This window comes from Clinocottus analis, unplaced genomic scaffold (genome assembly GCF_023055335.1).
Source record: "Clinocottus analis isolate CAN_PGR_092001 unplaced genomic scaffold, fCliAna1.0.p SCAF_1, whole genome shotgun sequence".
Taxonomy (NCBI): domain Eukaryota; kingdom Metazoa; phylum Chordata; class Actinopteri; order Perciformes; family Cottidae; genus Clinocottus; species Clinocottus analis.
The window spans coordinates 8,147,349-8,172,500 of NW_027175820.1; the positions used below are offsets into that span (position 1 = coordinate 8,147,349).

The following is a 25,152-nucleotide window of genomic DNA, read 5'->3' on the forward strand; positions in this document are numbered from 1 at the left end:
ATGTAGAACTGATTTTGGGTTATTTGGTGCAAATTGCATGCCGGGGCAATGATTTTAATGTTCACTGATTCAAATAAACGTACTTGATAACATACGACGATAGGCTTCTCGTGCTGTAATCCAGTGGGAGATACTGTGGCTCGCTGCACGCTCACATTCCTCATCACAGCTCACCTCCTTTGTGTGCACATCAAAGCTGTAGCTGTAGCCAGGCGGTACATTGATGTACTGTGACCCTGTGAATTTGTCTGGTGCCACTCCCTCGCTCTGGATGAGGTTCAGTGCATCATTTCCTGTCAAGTGTTACTCAGAGATTAGTCTCCTCTCGAGAACGTCAGTTACCTCGCCTCGTTTTTACCCTTCTGAACAGTTTTAGGCATTTCATTATGCTGAAGTAGCTCAAGGTGTGAATCTGCATATAGATTGCTTACCGGAGGGATCGCTCCTCTCAACATGATGAGAAAAGCTGATTTAAGATTTAAGACGGCTGTGTTCCTCTGCTTACAATGACGGCTCAGTTGGAATAAATAAGAGGTGCCAACCCATTTAGTTCTATTCTGACTGATTTTGTTTACATTTCTCTTCAATAGTCAAGTCCAACAATGTATTTCCCCGTGGTCTTTTCCAGGTGTAATTTCCAGATCCAGGCTATTTTTTGCTCAGTTACAATCAGTTGAGATGTGAAGATGAATACTACAGCTCCAGAGTGCTGGGTTTCATCAGCTGAAGGCAAGGATGAAAGTGTTTTTCTCCCATCTGGAAGATTGGTTAGGTGTAATTTTCATGAGATGACATTCAGAAGAAACAAAATACAAAAGAGTAATCTTGAGATTTTTTTTTTCCTTACTCCATTATATGAGGTTCTGGCAGAGGAGGCCAATTTTGGAGATATGGAACAAAGATACTTTGTAGTAATTGCACCTTGGAGGAAGTACTGCGTCTGCAAGTACTGTATGTGCGCGCATGCTGTTTGATGCATGGACACACTTTCACACACGTGCACATGCATATCGCACACATGCTCACAAAAGTGTAGCTATTTTGCACACAACAGTTATCTTTTGCAGTGCAGAGAACATTTTAACTGTATGTGGTTTCGGTGTGTGCTCTTTTTCCCTGGATGTGGTGCGTGCGTGTTATTGGCTGTGATTGCTAGGTGACCCTGGGCCTATTCGGGCAAGAGGAAGAGGTGATCTCCAACCCACTGTCGCCAGGGGTGATCCAGGGCATCATCTACAGCAGGTGCTCCCCTCAAGGTGGGGAGCGGGAGGCTGTGCTTCAGCAGGAGCTGGTTATTCATATCGGATGGATTATCTCCAACAACCCGGAGCTGTTCAGCGGCATGCTCAAGATCAGAGTCGGGTACGACAAATTCAGAATCCGGATGGTTGGAACGCTGCACATTTAGTCATGCAGTATGTGCCCTTTACTGCAATTCTCCTCCGCTGGTTTTCAGGCCACTCAACAGAACATGAAGAACGCAATGAATATTAGCGTTGGTAGAGGCTGCAGGTTTTATTATGTTAAATTCGCCAATCAAAACATCAGGAAAGCCTTGCTTTCAAATATCTGTGTACATGCAGCTTTTGTTTATTTGTGTATTCTTCTGATGAACCACGCTGTCGTTTTGTGGACCGAGGCTCACTGTAAAGGCTCGCTGTGCACCAACCAGATAAAAGTTTAAACACATTTCTCCTGACATGTTTGCTCTGAAAATACTGTCTGGAAAATTCTATATTTACTGAAGTACTGAAGAGAGGACACTATTTGAAACGTGTTTATCCAAAAGTAAGCTGTATATAGGGTTAAATTCTGTGGTGGTCAACAGCATGTGTATGTGAATTTCCAGATGGATTGTCCAGGCCATGAAACATGAGCTGAAGATCAGGGCGGGGGACATGCCAGCCCAGGACATCTACCAGCTCTCCCCCAGCGACATCAAGCAGCTCCTGCTGGACGTCCTGCAGCCACAGCACACCGGCAGGTACCCACTGGAGAACACAGCACGTGCTTTTATTCCGTGCTTTCTCATCCCTTTCTGCTCACAAAACTGCCTCTGAAGACGCAATGTCGTTATCTTAATGCGGTCGCTTGTTTAATCTTTTTAGGTTTAATTCTTTTAATCTTGTCTACATCCATATCTTTTACTATCTGCTGCTACCGCAACCCAATTTCCTAAATTACAATTAATACATTTCGATCTTATCAAATCAAATCTAATACATACAGACAATTTCCTCTAGTAGCACGGCTTTCAACATCTATTTCCCAGTCTCTATAACCCGGTTCAACAGCTCCCCCCTTGCTTTGGCCTCAGGTCTTGGCTGAACAGGCGTCAGATCGATGGCTCTCTGAACAGGACCCCACTGGGCTTTTATGATCGTGTCTGGCAGATCCTGGAGAGGACCCCCAACGGTTTTATGGTGGCTGGGACTCACCTCCCGCAGGTACCTGACACCGCTGCAGAATAGACACTGTGAACAATGCTGTGCAGTGTATTGCAATGTGTTATTGAACAAGCACGTGTTTGTCTTACAGTCACCGATCTCTATGTTTTGCTGTCTTTTAAAGAACACCCGTCAAATTCTGTTGCTCAAAACAATGTTGCTCAGATATATTGGTTGGTTCATGTACTGGTCACCGTGTCCGCTGAAATACTTTGTCAGCTGACACGGATGTTAACACCTGAGCTTTTCCTACTATGACAGGTTAACATGTTTGCAGTGAATGCCTTTTGGCTGGCTGTACATTGGTACATCTATTTCTCCGTAGGTTTACTTAGAGGCAGAAAGAGGTGATTTTTCTTCATAAAAACTATGTAGAAACTTTACGAAAACAAGCCCTTTCAATTATCACTTAGGACCCCCTAGAAGTGTGTGTCATTGTCTATGCCTGCAGGCAGACCCAGTCCTCTGCCTGCATTTTCTTATTTAGCTGTGTTTGGGATGTTTCTGGTCATCAACCTCTTTTGAAAACGTAGCAACCAGGTGTCAGAATGTAAGCATGCATCCAAACCTACCAAAATGCTGGCAAGCGCCCTAACACAAACCGCGCTCAGGGGGCGTGTGCTTCTGTTGTCATTGTGCCAGGGAGGAGGAGCCAACTTAAATTTTTGTATTCCATCTGGAGCATCCAATAGAGAAACTTCTTTTGGATGCTTATTTGGATTTTCAGCCATCCACTTTACATTAGCTGTCCTGTTCCCCAAAAGGATGATTTCTACATTTAAAAACAAAACATCCAGTTCTATAGCTATGTATATGTTCTCTTTATTGTCATGCTGGAAAGATAGTTGACACTAAAACAATCACACATACGTTTCTGAATACATTTCTCTTTTCTCAAACCAGTTATATTGTTAAAGTAGTGGCCAGTGGATTTACCAAAGATTTGAGGACCATATCTAATACCTTTTCCTCTCACGATCTGCTTAGAAAGAGAGATGGCGCAGCTAACGGAACAAACAAGGATGTGTTCTCACACTAAGCGTAGATACTCGGGTTATTAGTGCACAGGAGAGCCCACGACCCTCTGTCAGTGATGGAGTCACATGATTCAGTGTGACACTTTAATCAGGACACACACAATTAAAGAGATTAATTAAAACAGAGCTGTGATGATGTTATACTGCTCATAAACACGCCTAGGATATACACGATGATCATCAATTACATCCAGCAGCGGACATGTCTGTTCACACTCACAGTTTTTTTTTTAACTGTCTCTTTGCAGCAACCGACATTGTCTGACATGACCATGTATGAGATGAACTTCTCCCTGCTGGTGGAGGACACGCTGAAGAACATCGTCCTGCCCGAGTACAGACAGATCATTGTAGAGGTACTTTCTTGGTGATCGCGATCGAGGTTTGGACTGTTAAGCAGAGAGAATGCTCTGCTCTTAGTTTCTGACGTGTCTTGTCTCCGCTGTGTGAGTAGTTGCTGATGGTGGTGTCCATCGTGTTGGAGAGAAACCCGGAGCTGGAGTTCAGCAACAAGTTGGATCTCGACGGTCTGGTGAAGGAAGCCTTTAGCGACTTCCAGAAGGATCACGGACGCTTCGAAGGCATCGAGAAACAGGTAGAGCGACTTCCGTCTGTAGATGATATCACATCTTCTCAAAAAGATTTCATCACTTTTCCAAATCAAGTGCTCCCAAACTTTGAGCTTCTGTTTCAGATGATCATTTAACTAAAGCGGTAGCTTCATTAAATTGTGATCAAAATAGAAACAATAGAAACTTTTTTTAGTTTTTACTTTTAGCATTTCATTCAATAAATAACTTTTCTGAGTACTTTTTTAAATTCTTGAAAGCAGTTTTTATCTGTGTCTCTGCCAGAATGACATGGAGGCGTTTTACAACACACCAGCGGTGGAAAAGAGAGGCACCTCCAGCTACCTGACAAAGGCCGTCATGATCCTGTTGCTGCAAGGGGATTTCAAGCCCTGCAAGGACGACCCGTGCTCTGTTAGCTAGATTTACAATGCTTTGACCCCGCTCAGCCCAGCCTGCTGCAGTGAAGTCATCAAAAGATCCGGCATGGGCTTCTGAGTATCCATCACGTATATTTAGTAGATAACCTCTAACCTCTGCAATCCCCCCTGTTGGCAGGACTCTGGGCGCTTGCATGCTACATTTTTCCTGGACTTTTGCCTCAACAGCAAGAACAGCTGTAACCAGAAGCCTCTCTTGGCATAGATTAGCATGTCTTCATGTTTGCTCCACCAGTCCAGATTACCATAAAAACACATGTTGATAAGTGTGGGAAATATTCACAATATTGCCAATACTTTGTTTCTTTTTATCTCACATTGTTCGTCCGTATCCCAACTGTACTGTGTGAATGGTTTAAGTTACATTCAACTTGTCCTAGTTATTTATTACCACTGGTGGTCGATCATGTCAAAGGCCACATAGCTAGCGAGTGTTGCCACATACCATAAGAAGCTAGCTCTTATCCTTCACCTGGCTTTACCCTTGCTTAGCCTTGATACTTATTTTTGTCACCAGAACTTCGTCTCCCAGCTGTTTTATATTATTCAAATATAGATTTTTATAGTGTTTTAAATTACCATAGGTGGCTAGCTATTTATGTCAAAAAGGCACATACCTACCTTTCTACTGTTAATCATGAGTATTTCCCCCCCAAAAAACATCAAAATAAAAACAAATTGAAGGAATTATGCTATCGTACCTTAGCATAAAAGCTGAGTGGGGGAACCAGCTGCTGGCTGCAGCTTCATACTTAGCTTACAGGTCATGAACCTTCTCATCTAACTTTGTTTTGTTATGCTTAGACATTGCATTTTAAAAGTTTTGTATTCTGCTTAATGTATTAAATTCCACAATTAACACAATTATATATACTGTATATATATATATATATATATATATATATATATATATATATATATATATATAGTGTATATATATATATATATAGTGTATATATATATATATATATATATATATGTATATATATATATATATATATATATATATATATATATATATATATATATATATATATATATATATATATACTGTATATTAATCTTCATCTGGTTACCCTCATCTAAACACTCTGTGGCTATTTGGCATTATATGGTTTGAGAACTATAGAGATATTTGGATTTCACAGTGAATTACTCGGTATATTAAGCTGAAGTTAGTCTGTTTGCTTTACTGTAGTGAGTTTTTTTTTTTCGTGTTCTCTCACCTTGATGCATGCACCATAGGTACTGTTTGTCATGTTCATTGTGACGGTTTCTCTGAATGTTAGAAGCTAGAAAAGAGAGTTCCTTATGCACAATAAGGATCTGCATGACAATGCTCATCTATAGTCCTGAGGCTGAGGATCCTTTAGAAAATGCCTGTTGAATGTGAGCAACCACAAACACTGCTGTCATTCTTTGGTAGAAATTATAGAAGATTCACTGTGACTTATTTTAAAGCGTGCCTCTGAATATCATCACCACTCAAACTTGTGTGTGTGTGTGTGTGTGTGTGTGTGTGTGTGTGTGTGTGTGTGTGTGTGTGTGTGTGTGTGTGTGTGTGTGTGTGTGTCATTTTAATTCAATACTGTAGTTTCAAAGAATAAAGTTATCCTGAAAACTATAGATATTTGCCTGTGACACTTTACAATCACTGTTAAAAACCATACATGTGAATGTGTTTTGCATATGCAGCCGCCTCTGGAACATCTCCCTTTTCTTCTACAGTGGGAATTTGAAAGACAGACATATAATTGCTTCACATGGAGCAAACCATTCTTCTTCCTGAAACTGCAGCAGAAATGGGACAGAAATCGTGACTGCTACAGCCCTGAGTGGTGTGTTTGGCAGCGAATCAGATCCTACCAGTTACACCCACTTATGTTGCCCAAACCCCCTTATCAATCTGCATCTCCCCACTCAGGCTTTGTGTGCTGTCTGCAACACTGAATATCTGACTGGCAGAGAGAGGTGGGCGAGAGCCAGATGAGAAGATAAATGAGCTCTGCCTCACACTCAATATATTCAAATCAACTTGCAGGCTGGTGAGAAGAGATCGTGCCTGTCTTGTTCAAATAAATCTCTTCTTCAACAAGAAGAATCCAAAATAAATTAGTTTTGAAGTTAATGCTACTCTGAAGAACTGTCATTTTGAGTTGATTTTGGCACTCACTCTGGACAAGAGATGTCGTGTCTGAGAAAATCTCTATAGATAGGATGGTAGGTAGATAGATAGAGTTAATTCATTCCTCAAGGGTATTGTTTTTGCTACAGCAGCATTTATACATACAGGTAAAGCAATATTAAATATACAAATGTGCAATGTATATCACAAAATATAATATCATAAAATTGTCCTGAACCTCCATCAGAGCCTGAAATCTGAGCTAAGGCACTTTCTGGTCAACCTGCATTCTGTAAATTGTTTTGTTTGATTTTGCAGGAACCTTATGACAGGCATTAAGAATTGCTATATAGAAATAGCCAATATAGCAGCTGATGGTCTGGTTTCCTTTTGTGGGTCATATTGAGACATTGGCACACTCGCTGAAGTCTCCCTGAACCAGCAGTTTCAGGCTATGTTTTATCTCCTGTCCCATTTTCTCTCTCTGTGGCCTTGATTTTCAGGTCCTGCACCTCTATGGAAACAACACAGCCATGGCCTAGTATAAAGAATCATGTTTTTTTTCTTCTTTTATTGTGTAAAGACCCTTTAATCACAGGAAGTCAAGATATATTGCCTCTGCTGCTTTGATTTAGTCAACCACTGAGTGTAAAAATGTCCCAAATGTCAACTTCCCGTCTACAACAAGAAACAAACAAACAAACTCTCCGAGGCAGAGACCTGTGTTATGCTTTACACGGTGGAGTTTTGTTCTACTGTTCGCATTTGTATCCTTCACTTTAGGAGTTTGTGCCTCGTTAGTCCACTAGGGTGCAGCAGAGTTCCAAGAATGACATTTTCATGGTCTTTTTTTCTAAATGCTGCTATGGCTTTTTTTAATTAATTTTTTTAAATAATCACATGAAATAGTAAAATGGAAGTTAATACATGGAAAGTTAAATGGTGTATATTATTATCATGACCTGGTGTGTCGTTGTACATCAGATGAAGATCAGAATAGTTTCTCACATTGACTATTGCTTCTTTTTTTTAAAGATTTGCCCTCTGGTGACAAAAATGATTGGATGACACGGTACAGAAATAATACTTTCTTTGTTCTGCCCATCGTCAAAACAGCGTACATAATTCAAAGCAGGTCAGGTTACACCTCTTCTTCACATGGCCTTGTTACTCTCTGACTGAAGGGCACACAGTGGGTTTGTCTGGTCAATTGGGGAAAACAAACAGGTGGGAGCTGGCAAAAGCCCTGCTGTGTGGGCGAATACAGAGAAACAAGGAGGGACACAAAGCAGCTGAAAGGTCAGGGGCCTTAAAGGCCATACATTTTATGCCAGGACTCTGGAAAACTAAATCAACACTGATTGGATTCAATTATGAGTCTAATGCCTTCTACGTAAGTGTGAGTTATGAGGTTACAGCAAAGCAGAGGTTGTTTAGGCAGCAAACAAATGCAATAAGAGGTTGGATTGACTTATCATGGTGACAGATAAATTAGCCGCAATTGTGGGAAAGCATACATGCCCATACATTTCTCTGGAGGCGTGTTGTTAACGTGGAGATAACCGATAACCACGTATAATCACAGGTGACTCATGCTCTCTGATGGAAAAAGGAGGTTTCTCTCTCACACCCTCCTCGTCTGCATCTCCAGCACATCTCCTGCAGCAGGAGGTCTGCCGCCACATCCCTCAGCTATCTGGGTTTGAGATGTGAGAGACTGCCAGGCTGTAGATAAAACGCCATAATAATGTGTTATGTCTGCAGGTGGCCAACTACTGGGGTATTCCTCCACAGGTGGTCGGCATATCCCAAATACATCAGTCATCACATCAGTGCTCGGTGGTCTTTCTGACAAATCCAATGCTTCTAGGAACGGCAGACTTGGTGCATCAGTCCATCAATCGGCTCCAGACGGAATAATCTCAACATGTCTTGGCTGGGTTGTCATGACATTTTGTACAGAACCTCCTGGTTTCTAGAAGGCTGCATCTTATTGAGTTTAATGTTTTTTTAATGACTTATTTGGACATTTTATAATATGACATTCTAGGACATTCTTTTAAACATACAATACTGTAACATTACATTTATTTAAAACAAAAATATCGATGACATTTTTTTTTCTTTTAACACAGTAAACAATTAATTGCTTATTGTACTAGTTTTAATGACAGCTACATTCAACGAAGCCCAGTCAGCAACAACCACTGTCATGTGTGGGCCAATAATGTAACGGCGAAAGGGCTGCATGTGAGGTGAAGTACTGTCATGGTGCAAAGTACGAATGTAAAACCACATCATGGTGAGAGGCAAAGGTTTGTGCAAGTGAGCTCCCTAAAACAAGCATTTGTTAATGTTGAGGCAGTTGCCTTGGGGAATGATAAAGAGGTGGAAGTCATGATGAAGATAAACAAACCCGTCCTTCCAGTGGATTCCAGATGTCAAAGACCTGGTCCACTAGTGTTTGTAAGATGTAGAAACAGAAGGCATGATGACCTATTTGGAAAAAGAAAAACCTACTGACCTTCTTTGCTTACCGTTTGGTGCATTAGATGCCACAGGGGGGAGAAAGACAATCCGATTCATCCATGCAATCCGATTCATCCATGCATTGAGGCAGGGGTGTCAAACATACGGCCCGCCAGGGTGTTCATTCCCCCCCCCCCCCCCCAAAATATATATGTTTTTTTTTAAGAACAAAATTAGCAGAGCTGGGATTCAAACCTCTGATCCTCTGCTTATAAGACAGACCTGCAAAACATTGATCCACAGTCACAATTGATGTTAGCACTGATATTATTGTGTTAGAAGTCGTTAAACATGGATCACGTCATGAAAGTGGCGTCACAAACGTGTCACAAAGCGAGGGAATCTGCAGAGGAGAGTCCAGGCAGATAAACAGAGGGCTGATGTCTGAATTTTTGGTCTTTATGTTTCTGGGTAATTGTTGAAAGACCTTAAAATAGAGTTTATCATCTAAAAACCTTCACCAATGATTTAAACATAGAGAAACATTGTCGTTAATTATGCATTATTATGCTGTGATTTTACTGGTCCGGCCTACTTAAGATCAAAATGGGCAGCATGTGGCCCCTTCACTAAAACAAGTTTGACAGCCCTGCATTAAAGTTTTCACCTTTCAATGGATTATTGTATTACGGTACACAGCAAATATATTTGTATTGACAAGAATGAGTGTGGGGCGAGTGAAAGACGTCCTGCTGATGGTAATCTGCAGACACTTTTTAGCCCACAGATGCACAAAGCTCTCCATGCATGAACACCTGACGTTCTAAATGAATTATTCATTCATGCATCGAGCATACGACTTCTCCCTGAACAAGCGAGTACCTAAGTGTAGTGGGATGGGAGGGGCAGAGACAACATTCAGGTCACTATCAGTTCCAGAACAGGCCGGATGATGCCAGACGGCCCACTGGAGGACGTCATGCTGGTGGATGCATTTCAATGTGCTGCATTATAGAGCTGCGAAAGAGCTACACATCTGTAATGTGTAGAAAAGCAAAAATAACTCAGGAGCCACATCATAATAAAACATGTGTAGTCGAAATTTTCACCATCTAAAAAAAAAAAAAAAACCTCAATCAGGAATCAAACTTGTTTATGGAAAATTAGGTTTGAAATAAATTAAAAAGCGAAAGAGCAGCTGAACAGGTCACTGTGTTATCACACCTGAAAGAAATAAAGCAATCACTGCCTGCATTTTGTTTTAATAACTATTACAGCAGAGGACAATACTGATTGTTAGCATCTAATATTTTTTCTGGCTCTTTTAAACAAAAAATATGAACTTCCATTTAGTTGGAAAACTATGATCCTTTGATGCAAGGAGTGAATTATGAGAGAGAGAGAGAGAGAGAGAGAGAGAGAGAGAGAGAGAGAGAGAGAGAGAGAGAGAGAGAGAGAGAGAGATCTTGATACAAATCATACTTCACACAAATGTTGGGATGATGGTTGTGTTTGTCATACGAACACCAGACAAACACAAGAAGACTGCACTGCCCCCTTCTGGCCAAACAGCTAAAATACAACTGCATGGCTCGATTTGACTGTATTGTAATGACATTCTATTTTATTAAATTTGATTAAAAATAATAAAATAAAAAACTCTTTATGACTTTTATCTAAAAGTATATAAATAAATGGATATGGTAAATGTATTGAAAACAAATAGTTTGAGGCATACGATGAATGAATCAAGAGGTAAGGTACACTGAGAGGTAAAAGTGTGAGGTTTACTTCTGCAGATCTTACCAGCTGGTTATTCACATCAGCAGAGATTACAAACCTGCTGTTATGCTCCCAAAAACAAATACGACTGAACAGTTGTTGATAAAATCATATACAATAATTCACTGTCTGTTCTACGCCAGAATGCATTTGTAGAAACGTAGCTCGTTGTACTTCAAACCCTTGACTAAGTGATCATAGAAGCTCTGCTGATGAATGCGGACATGGAAAAGTATTGCTCTCTGCACAAATGCATCTTTGTTGTCCACGCTGGCTGGGTTTGGAAGACCTCTGACTTGGTTCCTTCATGAGTCACAGCATTCCACTGCTTGCTCCAGCTCATCTTTGGTTTCCGTTTGATCATTTTCAAGGTGAATAATGGAAACATATGGCTAAGAAAGATGCATTCTAAAAGAAAAACTGAAAAGCTTGAGAAATTGGGATGAAACCAAATAAATTGGACTGTGACGATAGTGTGTAATAGTAGGGTACACTCTGTTCTGCACATGAGAAATGTTCATTCTGGGAATTCATTTGTAGAATCTAGGAGAAAAGGACAAAAACAACCATTTAACATACAGTATAGGGAATCTGAACACCAATAGCCTCGCGCAGAAGTCTGCAGAGCCTAGTGGGCCTAAAGTGCCCCAATCTGACAGGGCAATACAAAACATAGGCAACACTTTGAGTTAGAAAACTAATCCTTAAGTGGAATCTAATAAGCTGCGTAAACACCACAGCAGCGAACATTTAATAATAATAATTCTAAATGATTCCCTCCGAGTGCTCCACTCTCTCGGGAGATGACTTTCACAAGTGCGCAGAAGAATTCTCGCCTTGAGACTGTGGCCTCTGGGGAAAAAAGAAAACATGCAACTTCCTTCTTATTTGACATGCCTTTGGGTTCCAGTATCCCGAATGAGCTGCATTACGTGAAGGGATGGGTATGAGAGGGGCCTATTGAAAACAAGCAGACAGAGATATTTTCTTAATGAAGCAGATAATGCCCCAGCGAAGCTGTGAAGAACGGCCTCCAGGCATCGAAGCTGACATTTAGTGTTGTGGAGGCCCTCGTGTCTATTTGACTTGCACAGGATGTGATCATATCACCAAATGTAATGCATTTAACACATTACAATCAACATAAGCTTGCTATGACCATTGTTGCACTTTAAAAATGATAATCAATAGTTGTATCAGTGCTTCTTTAATTAGGTATAGATTTGCTTCAGCTTGCCAACATCCCATCCTTCCTTGACTCATCACCCTGTTCTCATTTCCAACTCGTCCTACGTTGACTTTTTGTTCACCTTAAGCATACAAAGGTAACTCCATCTCTCAGTTAACTCATAACATAAACGTAATTTAGCTAATATCACAACTTCTCTGACGGTTGCACTCAGTGATGTGAGGGAGGTAGCAAAGCTGGAAGGACCCGTGGCCTGGAAACCTAAAACATGAGCCGCAGTTTGACATGAAATGAGAAATATGATGGCAAAGCCTTCAACTTAATGTAGAGAGGGATTGAGCGATTGGGACCTGGGAAAATTTGCCAAATATTGACCAATGCAAAGGATTTATGAAGGTTCATCTCACCAAAGATGACTATTGAATATTTAGGTTCTACTTTTGATTCATATTTTAAATTTAGATTTCAGACTTGTGTTTAGATTTAATAATTCAATATTTGTGTTGCTACATACAAACATATTATTAAAAATAAATATGACGTGTTGTTTTATATTAACTTATTTCCTAAATGTGAAGCTAAATATTCAAAATATGTATAAGATAGAAAATTGTAACGGATATGTTTTTTTGTTTTTTATCTTTGGGCCGCCAGAGCGGATTGCTATACTACAAACCGCCATAGGATGGCGGTAGTACAACAACAATGATACGTGCGTTGATCGAGGAGAGGAACGAAGAAGAAGAAAACGAAGAAGGGACCTAGAAACCAAGAAGAAGAAGAGGAAGAAGAAAAAGAAGAAGCTGCATCGCTTTGCTGGAAACATAAACAAGCGGCAACACAAATATGTCGATTGTTTTTGTGCCAAAGAAACTGCGAGGAAAGGCGAAAATCAACCAAGAAACTATACAGCGGGTAAGACAGTATAAAGAATGTTACGACTCGGTTGTTATTATGAAACTGAGTTATGAGCTTTGGCTGTGAGCTAATGTTGGTTACTTCACTCGTTTATCCATTCATTCGATTATAATTCGATTTGTTTACACGTGTTTACCCCACGCGCGCTGGACAGGACTGTTCGTTGAGGAAACACTGGGTGTTGCACTCAGTGACTTTAAAAATCAACATATTAGCTTGTTGACATTATTTCTTTCTTTTTGTCCGTCCCAGTTGTTGGATGAAAACGACCAGTTAATCAGATGCATCGCTGAATACATGCAGAAAGGACGCGCGGTGGAGTGCGTGCAGTAAGTCTGTTACCATGAGGCTCACTGCTAATACATACTGTTTAATGCAGCGTCTCTGTCCTAATGGGTGCTTTCAGCTGCTCTCCCTCCCTCCTCAATAGATATCAACAGATCCTGCACCGCAACATTGTCTATTTGGCGACCATCGCTGACGCCAGCCCGGCCAACGTGCCTCCCTCCACACAAGTAAGGACAAAGCGCGATCTTCACAACAGATTGCGGCGATCCGTTGACAGGGTTGCTTCCAATACGATGTGGTTTCTGTTCGCAGTCCACATCAAATGAAACCTCGGCCTCAACACCAGCTGTGAACGGGCCCGGTGCGACGTGATGACGTGACGGTGGCAGCTTCTGCCGGTGGAGTTTGGATGGAGGTTACGTCACGCAAAATATGTTTATCATAACTATTATTGTTTTTCAACAATGTTATTCATACTAAGATTACTTATGCTCCAGTTCAGTAATGCTAAACGGAAAGTAGCTACATAAAAATCCTGTAAATTCAAAATATCATTTTTTTAATGAATTGTAAATAAAACCTTTCTTATATTCTTCAAAGTTGTTCTTGGTGTTAGTTTCTGAAACCATGTTGGTGTCTAAAAAAATTTTTCCCAGCAGGAATTAAGTACAGTTATACAATAGAGTTTGAATATAAAGCTCAAAGGAAAAAGCAAATTACTGTTCAGCCAAAAAAAACAACTACAAAACAGCATTTTTTGAATTGCTAGTCATTTTTATTCATTTTTTGCATTGCTGGTACACTTGGAAAGATTCAGTTGCCAGCTCAAGAGAACAATAAGCAACACAAGCCAAGCAGTCCCCCTTCATATCTTCTATCAGGGCGACATGTTTTTATTATTTTTTTATTTTATAGAAGCCACTAGTAAACCATTTGACACAGCCGAGAAGCTAACAGTTACAGTCCAAGGTCTGTAATGATGTTTAAAAAAAGGCTGCAACAGTTAGGGAGATAACACAGACAAAAAGCAACAAACCCTATATCTTGATTGTGCAAAGCACATTAACTATAAAAAGATATATATTTATATGTATATACAGCAAACAATTCTCTGTAAACATGTTAAGTATGTTAGTTTTCTGAAAACATGGTGTCATTTCATAAATACAGGCAACATTGGCATCCGCAAACATCACAAAAAGATAACATTCTGGGCTTTTAAATAGAGCCCATTGCCATAGAAACCGAAGAAACGAGGGCTCAAAACACCCTCATCACACAATGTTTTAGTGTTTAGCATGGCATATTTGGTAACCTTTAGATGGTGTAGTTCAACTCTGTAGGAAAGAAATGTGCTTTTTCACATATTGGGAGGTGGAAAATAATGTTTTATGTAATATGCTTACTAGAATACTAACATACAGTAATGGTATAACATGTAAGAAAATACAAAAATAAGATTAATACTGTCAATAATTGTACAAGAAAAATATTGTATTATTAAACAGAAGAAAAGTTAGGTTTACGGGAGTTAGTGTCAATCTGGAGTAAACAACTGCCAATCAGAGAGGAGGAAATGATTGCGCTTCTGGAAGTGAAGATGTTCCCTAAAGCTTTCATTCACTAGGGTGTATAACTTCACCTTTTATCAATAATCTCAGACCGCCTCTCATCTCTTCAGCACCATTCATCTTGTGAACAATGCTTTGGTTGGGAATATTCTGCAAGTGCTATCGATACCAACATGGCACATAGTTACTGCTATAATTCTTAACTCTGGTAAGTTGTTGAAAAAGTAGTGTATTTCTCTCAAATTACACCTCTGCAGTGACTTACTATATTTATGCTGAGCCTGCTCAAAGCCTCTTAATAGAAAGAACTAAATATTTATATTTCAACTTCAGTATTTTACAAGCTATGAAACAGTAGATGGTAGCTGTATTCTGAGTCATCTTGGGTGAGATTTGGCAGTTACAGCTATGTAGACACAGTATATTTATTATGGGCAGAAGAATGAGAGCATTTCAAGCCCCTGCACCCTTGTAATCCACTTACTTTCACACACATGTTCAGCTGCAGAAGCAAGTGGGTGATGGCCGTGCACGTCTCCAGTTCTCGTCAGAGGAGACGTCAGATTTGACAGGCTGAGCAACGACCACGAGACTAACTGCTGCCACCATGACACATGCACTTGTCGTAGTTAAAACATGGCAGTTCAAAAAACTTCAAAATACGTCTCGGTTTCAAATGGGGATGTTTGACATGGAAAAATATAGATACAAAAATGTTGAGCCAGTGTGTATACTTAACTTTGCCTCTAAGGCTTTGAAATCTTCCAATTCAGTGGGTGTGGACTGTAATGGCTGCAGCTTAGCCCACTCGGCGGCTGATGTAACAGAGCCGCAGGCCCTCTGCGGCTGTTCACCGCAGACTCGCTAGACATTGGACTGATCAGTACTGGTGAAGGTAGGAGGGCCTGTGCTCATGTTTGAGGGGGAAAGATTTAAAGCCCTTGGTCATGGGTTTGTGTTGCTGATGTTGTTGTTGCTGCTGCTGCTGCTGCTGCTGCTGCTGCTGCTGTTGTTGTTGTTGTTGTTGTTGCTGCTGCTGGGTGAAGGGAAAACCAGAGATGCCAGTGGAGGGGGAGCAGTCGCTAGCAGTAGACCACACAGGAGACTGCAGCATCTGCATGGAGTCGCTCCACTGGGAGGAAGGAGGGATGTTCATCTGGTACAAGGAAGAGCTGGGATTGGGCATGGTGTTGTTGTGGGTTGAGTGCTGCCATGGCGCTTTGGGAGGCCAGGTTTTAGTCTTGCTGTCCTGTTGGACAAAGCACACGGCATCAGCAAAGTTGAAAAGGTCAATTAGTCATCAAAAAGTTACATTAGGCCAAAAAATGATTCACAATGCCTCACACTTGCTGTGAAATGTACAACTATTTCTGAGCTTCCTGTGAATAAATATAAAAAGGTTTTCCCTCAAGTAGTTTGCAACACTGGTGCTCCACGCACAGTGCTCTCATTGTTAGGGGACTCGTACTTTACCTGGTTATCATCGGCGATGTGATGGAGTGGTGGTGAGGGCAGGGTGCACACCTCCGGCTCACCACAGCTGTGTTTTCTAGGAACAGATACACTTACATTGAACCTTATACGCCACTCTCATACAGTTCAGCTATTATCATCATCATCATTGCAATGTCTACAAGTGTGTAGTAAAAAGATCAGTTTTTACAGTAGTTCTGAGTTTGAGTTTGGAATATCAACCAATGAAAATTCATTTAATCACATTGTATGAAAATGATCAGATCATTTTAAATGTTGTTGAAAGCTGGATGATCGAAATTGACGAGACAAAATCGAAGCCAGGGGATGCGTTTGGCACTTACCTCCTTTGTTTCACAGCCGCTACAAGATCCGGACCAGAAAACATGGAGAACAGACTGTCACCGTTGGCTGAAGACGTCTCATCGCTTGAGCTGGCCGAGTCCCCCTGATTGGCTGACCAGCTGTTGTTTACGGCCTCCCTGAGAAGACAACCAGACGAGGCGTTAGTCCGGTTACCTTTAAACTTTTAGCAATGTGGTATTTGAAGGTATCACAGGTTCAGATTCTTTTTTTTTTGATGATGGTGTCTTAATACCTTGATGACACAATTAAAAAAAAATAGAAAAAAAAATAAAATCTTTGCATGTTGGTGATTTGTCGGTTTAAAAAGACATCTCAGCTTGGTTACATTCACTGTTGATTCAGTGGCATTTGATGAGTATACATCAACATACAGCAGGTTCTAAAGGTTTTAAAGTGGCAAAATTAGATTTCGTTAACCAACACCCTTAGATTTCCTATGGTCTTTTATAGTGTTATTTATTCTTTGTAATGTGTTTTTGTCTGTCGAGTACTCTGGACTGTGTCTATTGGTGGCAAATTAGTTTCCCACTGGCGATTAATAAAGTTTACTAATATAATAAGTGAAATCCTTTTCATAACTACAACACTATTGCACAGGGTTTACGAGTAGGATGCCACTGCAGCAATGGTTTCCTGATTACATCATCCTACTTTCTGAGATTACTATCTAAGCAGGATGGTGGTGTCTCACACATTAACATGGTAAATGCCTCACATATCGATGTTGAGGACATTACTCAACACTTTTGTGCACCTGATAAAACAAAGCTTTAAATAACCCGCCAACAGCTCACTAACGTACTGCTGCCCAAAACAAATCCTGAAAAATGGTTCAGGGGATGTCTCCATGTGCATCTTGTTTATCAGCTTGTGATGTCAGATTTATAAAGGCAACAATGATGCACACATACTGTTCTTGGCACTGCTACATCTCCAAGTCTGAAGCCCTTTACTCACATGAACTCTGGACAATGTCCAGAGAATCAGGTCTGGACATTGTCCCACGTTGCCCTTTCACACGTATAGCATACAAAGGGGTGGCAACTGGGTAGAGAGTGCAGGAGGCAACACATTGTTGCAGTCATGTTGCCAATGTATTCTGGTCATCAACAACCAAAGATCTTGCCGTTCAATGAATCTTAACAATTTTGATGCCAGCCCTCAATCTAAACAAAGATTTGTTTTGCCCTGTACAGCATTGAATCAGTGATGAGGGGAATCTTGTGTACAGATCAGTGGCGTCCCGAGGCCGCCACTGAATATTAATTCTCCTCCCCCCTCCCAAAAAAAATGTGTTTTTTTTTTTAAATATCACATCCTCAAACTACGAATATCTCATGTGGATGCTTCGATAAAACAGTGTTTTTGGACAGGTTTGAGTAACAATTATAAAAATTTATTTTTTTAAAAGCTACTACTTTGGCTTTGGCACTCACACCTCCAGTTTGCACGAGACGTCATTCACCTAAAACAGCAGCGTTAGGCAGCAGGCGCACTTGACAACAGCAAGCAGCTGTTTATTTTCTTTTTTATGAAATGCCTTAATTCAATTCAGTCCAGAAGAGCAGGTACCTGTAGGGTATGTGGAGAGTGTTTCTATGCCTAAAAATCTGCTAAGCTTTTCAAGGCTAAGCCCCGGATGTGTCAAAATCCTAGAGACGCCTCGTGTACAGATACCTACCCCTCGCTGTAGTACTCTGGGTGGGACCAGGTCCTGTGTTGCTCTTCAGGCATTGGCCAGTTGCTGCGCGTGTTGCTGGGGCGACGGATGTGCTGCACCTGCCGTTTCTGCTGCATGGCCTGGCTGACGCCGGCAACGTAACGCGCAAACTCCGGGTCAGAGCCAACTGCGTATGGAAAGAATAAACACAACTATGAGATTCTGACACCCTCAGCTTTTCTCTTTCGCTCCCTGGAGCTCATTCCGTTTAGCCAGACTGTCGACCATAGCAGAAAAATCACAATAGTCGTAAGTCAACTCTGCACAATAGGCCTCGACCGCAATCAAAAGAGTCTGCTGCACTGTAAAAATAGCAACTGACGCATGCTAAATTCAGCATTAATCATCAACCTATAGTGGAAAACAGCTGCTCACACTATCTGACCAACGTTGATTATGTTACTCAGATCAGGATCCATTGATGTCTGAAATCTGCTTGAATGGTTACTCGTATATAAATATAATCAAATAGATTATTTGTCTTTACACTAGATACTTTTTGTAAGATATCTGCCGTTCTTAATGTGCTATATGAAGCCAAATAAACTGTTATTATCGAAGGATGCCTGCAAACAAATAGATTGTATGGGGCAATATGGATTTTAATTTATATGTATACATAACTTTAGCTATGAACCCACTGCAAATATCTAATTGTTTTAACTGGATAGTATGGACACTTGGGCTACTTCAGGCCCCCCAGTCCTGGTTTGAACCTTAGTTATGCATAAACCTAACTAATAACTGCATTGTAAGTCATAAAAAAAAGAAAAAAAACATTGCCATGCTGCTTCTCTGATTATTAAAATGGAGACATTTTGTCAGTAAAAGTCCAGGACTTCATCGTCTCACACTGCTGACATAAGGAGCCTGAGCGATTCAGAACACCACTCCTACTTGTAAAGAGATGACAGGCCGCACCCTTATAAATAGTGTTTGGCACCTTTATACATTTCCTATTCTGCAACAAACGTTTTGCCTTAATTAGAATGAGGTATTTCTTGATCCTCCAGTCAATAGTAAATATTTTGATTTTTGCTACCCTGCCTTCGCTCAATGTCAGCTGGGTTCGGCTCCAGCGCCCTGCGACCCTTAACAGGATAAGCGGTTCGGATAATGGATGCAAGTCCACCCCGTGGACATATAAAAAGGGAAAAGGCTCTCACCTGCTGGGTCAAAGGGCAAAGTGTCTCCCAGGACTCCAAACACTCCTTCACTCTGGTCCCTGTTGGGCCAAGTGTTGTTGCGGGGCCCCTGTGGCTTCTGACCCAGCATCTCTGACATGACACTGTCCATGTAGGTGCTGACCAGGCCCAGACTGTACAGATCTGAGCTCAGATCTGGCAGTCCAGGAGAGCCCCACTGCCCGATTGGACCCAGGGGGGACAGCCCTGCTGGAGGGCCCTGCGGTGGAGGCTGTTGCCCAGAGGTGACAAGCCACTTGTTTGCTACTCTTTGCTGTGACAAGACCTGGGGTGGAGTCTGCTGAGGAGGAGGTGGCTGCTGCTGACTGATGGGCTGCAGGAGGTGCTGGTAGTACTGCAGGGCCTGGGGGGAGGGCTGTTGAGGTGGCGGAGGTGGCTGCTGTTGTTGCTGTGGAGGAGGTGGCTGTGGTTGTGGCTGCTGTTTCTGCACTAATGGTGGAGGCTGGGGCTGAGGCTGGGGCAGGGTCTGAGCTTGAGTCTGGAGGGCACTGTGAGATATTGATTGGGAAGTTGGCGGAGGTCCACTCGGCGGCTTTAGCTCAGCGGGGTTTGCAGACGCCACAGAGTTCCTCCTTTTGACCAGAGGCGAAGCCTGCTGGGATTTTCCCATGTTAAATCCTGAGAGAAAGTCAATGACATCCTGCATCTCTTGGTCAGTCGGCAGGTTCATCCCTTGGTCATCGGACACTAAACCGTTGGACAGCTGGCTTTGCTGGGAGGAGTCAGGGGTGCAGGACAGGCTGCTCATCTGCAGGATGCTCTGTAGCCTCCCGTCACTGTGGCCCAGGCTCTTGGTCTTATCCTCAGAGCTACTGGTTGTCAGCATGCTGCGAGATGGAGTGCTGGGGATGGAGTAACTGCCCCCACTATTAGAGCTGGATGAGACCTTCTTCGTGAACTTGGACGTCAGCTTGGATATTGTTTTGGGCAATCCACTGGAGGTCTTGGAGACGGTGCCTTGAGGCAGCTCTACCTGGCCGCCATAATCCGGGATCTCCCGCTGCAGCTGCATTTGAATTGTGGGCAAGGGTTGCTCTCTTTGAGGGAAGAGAAAGACAAGTACTGCATTATTTAGTATTAAACCATCAGAGTAATCTGAAAAAGTATAACTGGGCACCAGGGCTCTAACCAAACAAGAAAGGTCAAGTGTGAAATCCCCTTTAATCACCCGTTTGTACTATCTGTTGAGATTTAGGTGGATTTCCCACTTCACTTGTACAGAAAACGACGTGGTACAGATACTCGTTGGTAGATTAAAGGGTTATTTAGAATGACAGTATTTAACGTTCACTCACTTTCTCTCCTTCCACCTGTCGATGTCAAACACTGCAGTGTACAGCACGTCGACAAGACCGAGTGTTTTCTCTGGATCCAAGCTCCGCTGGAGCAAGGACATAGTGGCTGGGTCCTCCTTCAGACACCTGAACATGTACAAACACACATACGCGCAACATGACGAGACAGAAACTGCAAATCCACACCATGTCTTGCATACAAAAGCCCAGGTGGATTTGCTAAAAAGATTAATACTTGACATCCATCAAAAAGAAGAAATAAATAACTCAACATGCAACTCTTTTAGCTGACAGACTGGGTTGGCGTATTCATCGTGGCCCACTGAACCAAGAGTACCTTTGCTTAATGCAAATGTATTGACACTGTTTCAAAAGGTGCTAAAGCGCTTTGTGTACTTTAGTATATTAAATACTACTGCAACTGCACCTGCATAACAATACAATTTGGGTTCATACGTTTCACATTTCTCATTAAGAATTAACTGATTATTTGGAAGAAAGGTCCATATAAAATTTTTTCACAGGAAGTGTTTTGATGAACTTACCATGTAGAGGGAACCTGCACCACCACTTTGGAACCCTCAAGAGTGATCTGGGGAGCATAGGCCTCCTTGTTGTCAATCTGAGCAGTATCAACAACCACCTGTTGGTACACAAACACACCTGCATCAATATCTCCTGACAAAAAGGCTTCATGCATCGGCATCTATATCATTATCGTGAATCCATTTAGAGCATACTGTCTGCTGAATAACTTACACAAATAAAACAATTGGAGGATCATCAATTTTCCACCAAGCGGAGAGACAGTTCAGTGAGAAAGCCCAATGTGTATTTAGTTAGCCAGTAACAACAGGCTGCCTTCCTGTCTGCTTCCAGTCAAATATATTTGAAAGTTCTTTGAAAGTGTCCGTGGCTCCTCGAGACCCACTCAGCTGGGTCACAAAGAGGGAGGGAAGACGGGAGGAGTCCATTTCCTGTATTGCAGGAAGTTACCCTATTGTTGTTAAAAAAGCAGGTGTATCCTTGGAAACCCCGGGCTTTGCAAGTGAGAGCCACACATACACAAACAGTCTGTGACGACAAGGTCACTGGGAGCAAGAGGGATTTGGAAACATGCAGAAAAACAGAGGTCAACTCCTGCACTTGACGACTAGTAGGAAAAAGGGAGTCACTAGTGAATAATGCTGCCAGGAACAAAAACAGACAGATATGGTGATTATTACTGTGAATATGGAAGAAGAAGAAAAACGGGAGGAGAAAGACTGTGTGTGGGGAGGTATGACCAAAGTATGTGTAATACTGCCGTGAAGAATATATGTACCATGAAGCTTTGCTTTTTCACACTGAACAGCAGCAGCGTGATATGCTGCTGCTGTGGGGTTTCAGAAAGCTTGCTGGTTTCACTGGAGCAAAAGAGGCGTAACATTTTACAACGGCATCCAGCGTGGCAAATAACAGAAGCATCGTCGGCAACAACTTGCATTCTAAATAGTAATGGTGGGTGAACTGTATTGAGGTGTTTCTGCTCCCTGTTGCCTCCCAAATTTGCTGCCGTTCCCAGACGCTGAAGTTAAGCTGCAAGCTCATCAAAATGCCACACCGCGCCGGCTGTCCCTTTCACAAGGACATACAACAGCATAACGCATAACAACCTCGGTGCCACAATTCAACCTTTCATACAGAACAGCGAAGCAGAATAACGTCCAGTCCAGCTTGAACCAGCTGTGTGAAAGTGGCTTATGGCCATTCATGCTGCTGTGTGATCTATTCTGGGTTTAGTGACTATAGGATCAGATAAGGAGTGAATGCAAAGCGCTCATCCATCATCCAGGGATTGTTTTACAGTTAGCACAGGGCTGGATGGGGATACTCCCTGAGCCTGACACAACAAAAACAACAGAGCAGACCACACAGAGGAAATAAACACCGGAGCGTAAACACATCGGTGTTTCTCTGTCAGGAGTCCTGATACTGACCCTCCCACCCTGTGATTCTCCTTTTCAACGGGAGGGGGAGGATTCTGTTTGCAAACCCGCCCGGGCGAAACCATCCTTCAGCCAGATGCTGCAGGAATGTTTCTTCCCTTTTGTGTCTCTTTGGTGTTTGTTTACACCTCGCTGCTGCCTCAAAGCCTCTCCATTACAAATCTGACAAACAATGGGATGCAAGTTGCCAAACCCACAAACGCACAAAGGGAGAGGACTCCGTAACTCAAGCAGAAGTGTCAGTGAAGTACAACAGGCCTGTTCGCGTCAACATGTCGCCTCCTTTTCCACTGCCCTGTGGTTTCAACTACACTGTGGTGATGGATGTTAACGGGAGCAGAATACTCAATGAGGATCCAATAGAGATACACAACTGGTTTTCTAAGTATGCCTTACACAAAACAAAGGAGAAACAAAACAGAGCCAAATGTTCAGAATGTAATTCATCTCCCATTAGTATAAAAGGTATTGTGATCAGGAATTAGAACAGATCACAAGATTACAGGTTTTATCTTCCGAGGGTCCATATTCTCAGGAATAATGAAGAAATACAACTTCACTGTAACAACTCTTGGGCTTTCATATCTCTACTCACCAGACCAGCCTGTGCAAACAGCAGCTGGACAGCTGTCTTGCAGGCTCCTCTCCAACTGGATGGGCAGACTTGGTTGAGGACCTCAGTGACGGGAGAGTCGTCCCTAGATGTCACTCCGTTCTGGCCCAGCGCCTCCTTAATGAGCTGCAGCATCGTGTGCTGAGGAGACAAAACACAATGGGCCATAAACAAAGCAGTACGCCATCACATGATGTTACACTACAGATGTTTTTAGTAGACCACAGATCTGCTGAGGTTATTGCTCAAATCACAGTGATGACTTTGAGAGCAGAGCAGAATTGTTGTGGGCATATAACTCCTCAAAAACACAAGGTGAGTAACCAGTAGAAGTAGTATGAAGCTGGCCAGTCGAGTCGGGACCATACCGTTTTCAGTTTTAGGTTTTCAGTCGCTGACTCGTTGAAGGACACTCCTTTGAGGAAATGTGAGCCGATCTGGACAGGGATGGTGGGCAGCTCGCACTGGATGGGCTGGGAGGTGGTTTGCATCCTGCCCGCCTGCTGGGCCTCGGCCTCACTGCAGCAGCTCTAGACACACACAGACACAGACACAGACGTAATGGAGACACACATCAATGAAAGAACAATTGTTTCTTTTAAGAGAAAATAAATAAATAGCAAAGAAAATCCAACATTTTACAATTTAGACAATTTTTAAGAATCAATAAATTTGCCTAACTGCATTATTTAGCAGTATCCCTCCTTACATATTTATTCCATCAAAATTTTTACAGACTTTTTGAAAGTGAACCCACCTGTAAGGCCCCCTCCACAGCTTTGGGGTTAAGATGAAAGCCGGCCTTAAGTGCATACTCACTATGGCCCAGGCTCTCTAGTGCTGCTTTGTAGGCCTAGAGATGGAGAATAAAACATGAACGGCCATCAGTCCAACTTTCATGTCATCACCGGGAACCATTGTTTTTTATGTTACACTGTTATTACACTTTATATTAATTAATCCATGAAGTTTTACCCTGTTTAATAAATACAAATTGTACTTTAACTGATATTCAAAGAAAAGCATCTTAAAACATGTGTCAAAGGTTTTTTAAATCTACAAACCATTGAACCACTGGAATAACAGTGACTGCAGTTCCCTGCACTGGTCTCTGGGTTTATAATGTACCTGTAAAGCATTGTCAATCTTCATGTTGAGCTCCTTCAGCTGGTGCTCAGGGATGGTCGTGTTGTTAGAGCAGAAGAGATGCTGAACCTGGATGCCTGCCAGGCAGCCGTCGCGGCCCCTCTCTCTCAGCCTCGCCATGGCCTGAGGGCACAGCAGAGAGATGAGTGATAGCAGCTACATCTACACTAATGCAGCAAAATCTCACAAAGAAATGGAAGACATACTTAAGAATGATTACAGTGCAAAATTTGGTGACAAGCATATTTTTATACAAATGGATAGTGGTTGGTTTAAAGGCAAACTTTCTCTGAATACCTTGAAAAATAATTGAGCACTGGAAACTAGACATTTTTAGATGATGAAAGCGGTGCAGCTTCTGAGTCCCTCTGCCTAAATGCCAAACCAGCACATTCTACCAGGGTCTATCCAGGCCTAACCCCCTCTAGGGCTTACAATCTGCATGCCAGGGCTTAACAGATCAATCAACCCACTATTCTCCTCTTTGCCTCACTTTATACAATAAAGCTCA

The 25,152-nt window shown here is 42.1% G+C and overlaps 3 protein-coding genes across 8 annotated transcripts in view; 2 read left to right on the top strand and 1 right to left on the bottom strand.

Moving 5' to 3' along the window:
- phkb (phosphorylase kinase, beta) overlaps positions 1 to 5,359 on the top strand; it is an 84,734-nt gene extending 79,375 nt beyond the window's left edge. For all 3 annotated transcript variants that reach the window (XM_068578969.1, XM_068578962.1, XM_068578955.1), the window contains 6 exons: positions 1,157 to 1,362; positions 1,850 to 1,984; positions 2,318 to 2,447; positions 3,733 to 3,840; positions 3,939 to 4,079; positions 4,339 to 5,359. In XM_068578969.1, the coding sequence (XP_068435070.1) occupies positions 1,157 to 1,362; positions 1,850 to 1,984; positions 2,318 to 2,447; positions 3,733 to 3,840; positions 3,939 to 4,079; positions 4,339 to 4,476 (858 nt within the window). In that variant the 3' untranslated portion in view covers positions 4,477 to 5,359. The remainder of the gene's footprint in view (positions 1 to 1,156; positions 1,363 to 1,849; positions 1,985 to 2,317; positions 2,448 to 3,732; positions 3,841 to 3,938; positions 4,080 to 4,338) is intronic.
- Positions 5,360 to 12,713: 7,354 nt separating this feature from the next.
- Positions 12,714 to 13,796, top strand: ss18l2 (ss18, like 2). The gene is made up of 4 exons (XM_068575106.1): positions 12,714 to 12,973; positions 13,229 to 13,305; positions 13,407 to 13,491; positions 13,577 to 13,796. The coding sequence occupies exons 1-4, from the start codon at positions 12,905 to 12,907 to the stop codon at positions 13,634 to 13,636; spliced, it is 291 nt and encodes a 96-aa protein (XP_068431207.1). The 5' UTR covers positions 12,714 to 12,904; the 3' UTR covers positions 13,637 to 13,796.
- A 237-nt stretch (positions 13,797 to 14,033) lies between these two features.
- Positions 14,034 to 25,152, bottom strand: part of garre1 (granule associated Rac and RHOG effector 1) — a 32,997-nt gene continuing 21,878 nt past the window's right edge. For all 4 annotated transcript variants that reach the window (XM_068578989.1, XM_068579007.1, XM_068578998.1 and 1 more), the window contains 11 exons: positions 24,624 to 24,764; positions 24,253 to 24,348; positions 23,864 to 24,025; positions 23,478 to 23,636; positions 21,440 to 21,537; positions 20,895 to 21,020; positions 19,561 to 20,636; positions 18,356 to 18,521; positions 16,653 to 16,790; positions 16,309 to 16,384; positions 14,034 to 16,084 (listed from right to left, as the gene is read on the bottom strand). In XM_068578989.1, coding sequence (XP_068435090.1) covers positions 15,716 to 16,084; positions 16,309 to 16,384; positions 16,653 to 16,790; positions 18,356 to 18,521; positions 19,561 to 20,636; positions 20,895 to 21,020; positions 21,440 to 21,537; positions 23,478 to 23,636; positions 23,864 to 24,025; positions 24,253 to 24,348; positions 24,624 to 24,764 — 2,607 coding nt within the window. In that variant the 3' untranslated portion in view covers positions 14,034 to 15,715. The remainder of the gene's footprint in view (positions 16,085 to 16,308; positions 16,385 to 16,652; positions 16,791 to 18,355; positions 18,522 to 19,560; positions 20,637 to 20,894; positions 21,021 to 21,439; positions 21,538 to 23,477; positions 23,637 to 23,863; positions 24,026 to 24,252; positions 24,349 to 24,623; positions 24,765 to 25,152) is intronic.

Coding starts and splice junctions, on each gene's coding strand:
- ss18l2 (XM_068575106.1), top strand. CDS start 12,905: ATGTCGATTGTTTTTGTGCCAAAGAAACTGCGAGGAAAGGCGAAAATC. Junction 12,974..13,228: donor ACCAAGAAACTATACAGCGG/GTAAGACAGTAT, acceptor TGTCCGTCCCAG/TTGTTGGATGAAAACGACCA. Junction 13,492..13,576: donor ACGTGCCTCCCTCCACACAA/GTAAGGACAAAG, acceptor TTCTGTTCGCAG/TCCACATCAAATGAAACCTC.